At 44.2% G+C, this 7,344-nt stretch overlaps 1 protein-coding gene across 17 annotated transcripts in view; it reads left to right on the plus strand.

Moving 5' to 3' along the window:
• Positions 1 to 7,344, plus strand: part of ptprfb (protein tyrosine phosphatase receptor type Fb) — a 171,229-nt gene that overhangs the window by 154,861 nt on the left and 9,024 nt on the right. For all 17 annotated transcript variants that reach the window (XM_085806073.1, XM_085806066.1, XM_085806068.1 and 14 more), the window contains 4 exons: positions 3,190 to 3,309; positions 4,083 to 4,237; positions 5,098 to 5,383; positions 6,610 to 6,788. In XM_085806073.1, coding sequence (XP_085662199.1) covers positions 3,190 to 3,309; positions 4,083 to 4,237; positions 5,098 to 5,383; positions 6,610 to 6,788 — 740 coding nt within the window. The remainder of the gene's footprint in view (positions 1 to 3,189; positions 3,310 to 4,082; positions 4,238 to 5,097; positions 5,384 to 6,609; positions 6,789 to 7,344) is intronic.

The following is a 7,344-nucleotide window of genomic DNA, read 5'->3' on the forward strand; positions in this document are numbered from 1 at the left end:
ATCATTACCTGAAGCTCATTAATATTGAATGTAAAAAAAACGTAACTCTTTGTGAGGTAAACGTTTAAATTACTCGTCATCATTCAAAACGCTACGGTCAGTTTTGATTTTCGATCTGTCAATAGCATTCGTCATTTAGGTAAATTATGAACGCAACCATGTCTTTTTCGGAGCGGAGCTCATTTATTTGTACCTCTGAGAATACCTGCAGTGCGGTTATGTCTGATGAGATGACTTTTATGACACTTTCAGTCAATCTCAGCAAGATTATGCGCACCCTCTCTGCATATTTAGTGTGTCAGAGTGGCAGGTTCACAGCTCGGTGACAGATGGCCATGCTCCCCTGCGTTGATCCCACAAACACAACCACACATATATACGTACGGTACACAAACAAGGGACCAAACAATGGCCATCTCACAACATAAGGAACTGGAAATAAAACAGCCTCGTCTCATCCTGTCCCCGCCTCCTACACAGGTTTTTGAGATCAATTGTCTTTCCAACACAGAGAACCAAACCCACCCAGCATTACCTGGGGTTGGGAGCTTTGTTGCCCACTGATAGCAGACTCCCTCGAAATCTTTAGTATGACATCATTACAGCTTTGGAGCGGCAGTTCGAGGGAGGGTGACTAACTCCTGCGTTGAGCCCTAAAAACAGTTTTTAGTTGCACAACACTGTTGATGGAAATGTCCACATAATGTAAATGAATGTGTTAACTGTGTGTTAATGAAAATATTGTATTACAAGTTGGTATAAATCCCAATTACCACCTCCACCATCCAAAGTAAATCTTTAGTTAAATGACAGTTGGGATTATTTATGTGATATAAATGTCACAATTTTTAAATGACTTTTTCCAGTGCAAAATGAGGTAGCAAATAGTGAATGGAATTGAATAAATTGCCTCGGCATTGAAAATGACTTTATTAAATAAGTGGAGCAGTCCTGAAAAATCCTATCAGACTGCAAATTGCATCAAACAAACAGTGTTTGCAAGTTGATAATGAACAGACATTTAATAAGATAATTACAAAACATCACAGAAAACTGGCTGCACCCCTGATTAGACACGTGGTGCTGCTACATTTCTACGGATTGCTGCTGTTTTATCCAGCCCCTTTACATACATATGCATCCTCCACTGGTCTCTCTCTCTCTCTCTCTCTCTCTCTCTCTCTCTCTCTCTCTCTCTCTCTCTCTCTCATATATGTACACAGACATGCACATATGTGAGGCAACCTCCCACCGCCCAGCCAGACTGATGTCTTCTGCCAAACAGAGCAGGCGCTTGACAAATATGATGAGATCCAGCAGAAGGCAAATTTCAGTTTCCTCTTGCACTATCATTACCAGTTAGTAAAACCCTAAAAGGTCAGAACTTGAAATGAGACCAGAAGTATTAGTCACTGGTGTGTGTATGTGTGTGTGTGTCTGTGTGTGTGTCTGCCTAGATAAGGGGTCTGTGTCCTCTGCAAAAGGCCAGGTGACGACATATGAGAAGCAAGGTTCAAAGCAGAAGCAGATGATAGTGAAACCTGCAGCCTGCGTGTGTGTGTGTGTACCTGTTTGTGTGTGTGTGTGTGTGTTTACGAGGGAGAATATGCCACCGAACCTCAGACAGCACAGAGATATTCATTACAGTGGTGACTGCTAATCCATATGTTTATACTGCAAGCGGTTCCCTATCACTCAATTGAGTTTCTCCTGCAAGGTCTGCCTGTGCCTCTGAATGGGAGCTGTCACCAGGGGAGGTGAAATGTGAGGGGGTGAATTTTAGCGCTTTTTGTTTGTCGATTTGTACCAGCTCGCTGAGACAGCCGAGGTGCTTCCAAATGTCAGCTCGGCACTGCAGTATCAATATGATTAGCCTACCTGCATCACATCTCTTCCTCTCATGTTATCCAAATCAATAGCAGCAGCGAGTCCTAGTCCCAGATATTCTGACGTTGGAACAGTGTCTGCATTTGCTCACTTTCTATATGGAAAAATCAAAGGGTGGCAGTGTTTTCATGCGTGTCTGAGGCGACTGATTTTACCTGCATATTTATAAAGTGTGTTTTTCAGAGTCTCTGTGACAGACTGAGGACAAATTATTTTGGAAGACACTTGTTTGAGACGTTAGTGGCCTCTCAAAGTCACTATATGTTGTAAGCTTTCCAGGTTTTGTTTTACTCTTGAAAACATTCTGCACAAATTTGCTGAACCCAGAAGCTTCAAGAAAGCCCGGCTGGTTATGCAGTGTTTAGATAATGATGTGACTCATCACCTCAAACTCACAGAGCCTGTGAACAGCTATTAAATTAGGTGTAAAAATCACATGAAGCGCGATTGTGTAACTCCTATGGCCTATTTTTGACTGTGAATTATTCACAAGTGGTTCAGGCGGTGCTTTTGCAATGTTTCCATAACAGACACCTTTACCGTCGCTGTTTGAAAAGCAGAGGCGAACACCAATGACAGGCAGCGCTGCGTTTCATCAATCTGTTGCAGATGGGTTCACGTAGATTTCTCGGTGATGAAGACGACTGTCAAGTCCGTCTTTGTTCCAATCTAATGCCAAATCATCCTCGCAAAACAAAAGGAAGTAAAGTGAAAACTCTTGCAAAGGCCAGTCTGGTATTTATATATATATACAAAAGTAAAACAAAACCTCCATAGTGCCAATGTGAAGAGGATCTTCAGCCTCATCCACACGGTTAACTTTGTTCTCTGCACATATGGAGCCAGGTGGCTGAACCTGCTGTCCGTTCACAGCAGGCCTGAGCAGCCCTTTTTAGACACGTCTCCTTCCACAATGCAGCACCCAATCATTACAAATGCGCCAAAAGCATACATGACAAAGGGCTGCAAGCTACCTGACAATTAGCTAATTGAAAATGATCACAGGCTGGTAAAAGACAAAGTGGGCTTTTTAATGCCCTTTTTGAAGCCCATTTCAAATGCAGACACACATGGACGCACATGCATATGCCCGACTCGCTGGTGCTCATTTTTTAGGAGATACAGCAGCTGACTCCAAGTCTTCACTTTTTAATTAGACAGTGGACAAAGCCTTTGATCTGACCCCTCTAATGTTCCCTCCTTGTTAATCAGTGTGATCCTACAAGCCTCTCGCCGGCTTCACGGTGGATGTGAGAGCCAGTTCACTCCTGACACCGTGCCCTCTCTCTCTCTCCCTGCCAGGTGAAGTGTGACCAGTACTGGCCGTCGCGAGGAACAGAGACCTATGGGATGATCCAGGTCACCATGCTGGACACCGTGGAGTTGGCCACTTACAGCGTCCGTACCTTCGCCCTCTACAAGGTACAGCACTGCCGTTTTTCATTTGCAGTTAACCATATAGCCAGACATGCTCATGAAGGACATGTTCCCAGCAGGTAATTGCTGTTCATCATTAATAGGGTCATATTTTAAAATGTAATTTCTTATTTTTCTGAAGACCGATAAAGGCTATTACTGCTGGAATCGTTTTTTCACCGCTGTAATTGGTTTTTAACGTCCAAAATTTTTCTCTTGTTCTCTAAAAGGCAATGAAAGATTTCCTCTTTTTTTTCACTTTGATTCATACACTTCAGTGCTGCGGTGATGTGAGTGATACTCTGTCCTTTTACGTCTCTTCTTCCATTACTTACTTATATTTTCTAACATTGTTATAATTCCAAATTAAAGGCAAGTCTCTAGCTGGAGCAAGTTACTTGGTTTCAATCAGGAGTGATGACAACGGCCAAGAAACAGTTCCTGCTGAATCCCAGAATTATACTGTACATATTATCTGCTCCTACACGTTCCTGATGATCACAGCTGTGAAAGTAGAGCACACTATGTGCTGTTATCAAAGTTATCGAGACCTTTGCTGAAAATAGCAACATTTCTGACAATTAAATCACTTGTTCGTTTCGCATTTAACTGTGGAATTTCAGCTCGCTTTCATCAAAACAGTGTGACCTTTACCTGTTCAAAACATTTGTTCCCAGCGTGACAAGTTTCTTTTTTTAAAAGGCAGCCAATTACATTTCGCCGTGTGAGAGCGCTCCACTAAGCTAACACCTTTTCCTCTGTCTCTCACTCTCCTGCAGAACGGCTCCAGTGAGAAGAGAGAGGTGAGACAGTTCCAGTTCATGGCCTGGCCGGATCACGGCGTGCCCGAGTACCCCACCCCCATCCTGGCCTTCCTACGGCGGGTCAAGTCCTGCAATCCTCCAGATGCTGGGCCCATGGTGGTCCACTGCAGGTGGGTGCCTCAAGAAAATGAACCTCATCTTTCTTTACAGTTGTTCGCCAGTAATTACTCGATTTATGTTTAATTTGGTTTTGTATGCTGTGTTTGATTAATGCATTGAAATCACCTTGAAAACATTCACCAGTGCTCTGAGAAACAAAATGTGCCAATCCAACATTATATTCAACACATTAATGCTGAATTAGATATAGTGTCAATATTAGACTTCAAACCAATACTTGCATTATTTCATGATTTGATCATTTTCATGCGTGACAGTGTCGCATCAGAACATGGAGGTGTATCACATTAAAGGTTGTTAACGCGCAGCAGAGATGTGAAAACTTGTTCTTTTGTTTTTTTTTCCTCATGAATTTGGCTCAGTAAATCTGTGTTGTGTATTTTCCAGCCAGTCATCAAACCTCTCAGGAGGACGCCTTTACAGTCTCAAATTTTCTGCACATTCTACAGCAGCGGTTTCATTACGGTCCAGCTCTTGTGCTGCAGGGCGTAAATCAGCTCACCTGGAAAGCATAATGCCCAGTTTTCAGCTGTCAAGCTCAGAGAAAGAACATAATAAGACTTCAACACTATTCTAAATGCATCCTGACATATTTCAATTTCTGATTTCCATACTGCATAGTCACACCTGGACAGACACAGCGTATACTGTACATTATGATAAGTGTATACACAGCAAAATGGTCTGGGGGAAAGAAAAAACCTTATAACACAGAACTCATTTTCACCTTGTTTGGTGAAATTCTCGTGACCAATACATGAACTCACAGTTGTGTAAATGATATAAATATCTGTTCTATACAGTGAGACGTAAAGTCATTTACCGCTCCCTCTCTCTCCGTCTCCATCAGTGCGGGCGTGGGCAGGACCGGCTGCTTCATCGTGATCGATGCCATGCTGGAGCGTATGAAGCATGAGAAGTCGGTAGATATCTACGGCCACGTGACGTGCATGCGAGCCCAGAGGAACTACATGGTTCAGACTGAAGACCAGTACATTTTCATCCACGAAGCCCTGCTGGAGGCTGCCACCTGCGGCAACACCGAGGTGCTGGCCCGCAACCTGTACGCCCACATCCAGAAACTCACCCAGCCCCCGTCCGGCGAGACGGTTACTGCCATGGAGCTGGAGTTCAAGGTGACTGATGAACACGCTCCTCAGACAAGAATTACTCAAGGCCCTATTAGATTACTAATTCAGTGTAAAAACCAAACTTGGAGTTGTCCTTGACTTCTACAGAATGTAATGAAGCATTTGAGAGCAGCTTTTTCTCCTTGTTAAGTGGACAGTACTCAGGGTTGACATTGTGCAGGAAGTAATGTGAACTTTTACTTCCTAATTAACAGAAATGTAGAAAAATAACGCTACAGCTCTGCATGCGTTCCCCTCTTCATCCTGATCTGCAAGCACCAGGCTGCACTCACTCTCACATTGTCGAACATTGCAGCAGACTGCAGAAGCTAACCTTCTGAGGTTTAAGCACCCCTTCATGTCACTGTCGGAAATAATTAATTCACCAAATACGCTGAAGCACAGACATTTGTATTGAGCTCACTGGCGCTGAGACGTCACAGCAGCGAGCCCTGCAGCACCAGTACAAACACAAAACACATGTTTCAGGGACAAGCAGAGCAGGACAAACACACACAAACACGTCGACACACCTACACGTGGACAACACAAAGTGAGTGACGCTCACACATACACACAGCTGGTGTTCAAGGTGACTCGCAATCACACACACACCTTCTGTCAATAGCCATCAGCTGTGATGTTATTACACACTTTCCTCCCAGCGCGGCGCTGCCATTAGCCCTCTTATGACCATGATCCATTCTGTTTGAAGTGATAATAGCATCTACACTTCTGCCAACGACAGAGAATGAAAGAGTGAGAGAATGATTGCGGTCTATGTGGGGGCCACAGCCTCCATGCCCACACAGTCTGGCCACAACGAACACACACACACACTTACACACACCAATTCCCCATGACTGTCCATACACGCTCCTGTGCTGTCCATCTGTGCTCTGTCCACTGCCAGCTCTGAGCTTGTCACGCCTACAGTCCTCTAAGGAAGCTCTGGGACTGTATGAGAGACAAGTCCACTGCACTTCTTTGTACCAGTCGATATCTAAAATACCTCCCAGACGTCTCTTCTTGACTCTGATGTCTCCCCTTCTGTTGAATTTCTTATTTATCCAGTCAGAAAACTTTATGTCTGAATAAAGGCTCGTCAGGGAGGCTTTTCAGACTTCTTTGTCTGTTTACTTCAGGTCACAGGGCGCTCATATTTTTCTCTCCAACTCTCTCTCACTCTCTCTCTTCTTCTGTCTGATATGTTCCCACGTTTTAATAAACAGAGACTGGCCAACTCCAAAGCCCACACGTCACGCTTCATCAGCGCCAACTTACCCTGCAACAAGTTCAAGAACCGCCTGGTCAACATCATGCCTTTTGAGTCCACTCGTGTCTGCCTGCAGCCCATCCGTGGCGTCGAGGGCTCTGACTACATCAACGCCAGCTGCATCGACGGCTACAGGTCAGCAAAAGGCTTATACTTAACCCACCTGTTGTCCTCCTGGGTCAAGGAAGGAAGGATGAAGGGAAGGAAGGAAGAAAAGAAAGAAAGAAAGAATGAAAGAAGGAAGGATGAAGGGAAGGAAGGAAGGAAGAAAAGAAAGAAGGAAGGAAGGACGAAGGGAAAGAAGGAAGGAAAGAAAGAAGGAAGGAAGGATGAAGGGAAAGAAGGAAGGACAAAGGGAAAGATGGGAGGAAAGAGGAAGGGAGGACGAAGGGAAGGAAGAAAAGGACAAAGGGAAAGATGGGAGGAAAGAGGAAGGCGAAAAGGATGGAAAGAAAGATGGAAGGAGGGAACAGATCAGGTCAATTGGATCAAAAGAGGAAGGAAGAATAAATGAGGACAAATGGAAAGAAGGAAAAGAAAAATGATTGTGGAAGGAAGGAAGGATGGAGGAAGGGAACAGATTGGGTCAATTTGACCCAGAAGGAGTTGAGTACAATGACTCAGAAGTTAAAGTGCTGAATTTGGGGCTTTTGAGGACAAGGGTGGTATTAGTCTAGACCTCTTAATCCAA

This window comes from Trachurus japonicus, chromosome 17 (genome assembly GCF_045865225.1).
Source record: "Trachurus japonicus isolate A0001 chromosome 17, Traja_1.0".
Lineage (NCBI taxonomy): Eukaryota > Metazoa > Chordata > Actinopteri > Carangiformes > Carangidae > Trachurus > Trachurus japonicus.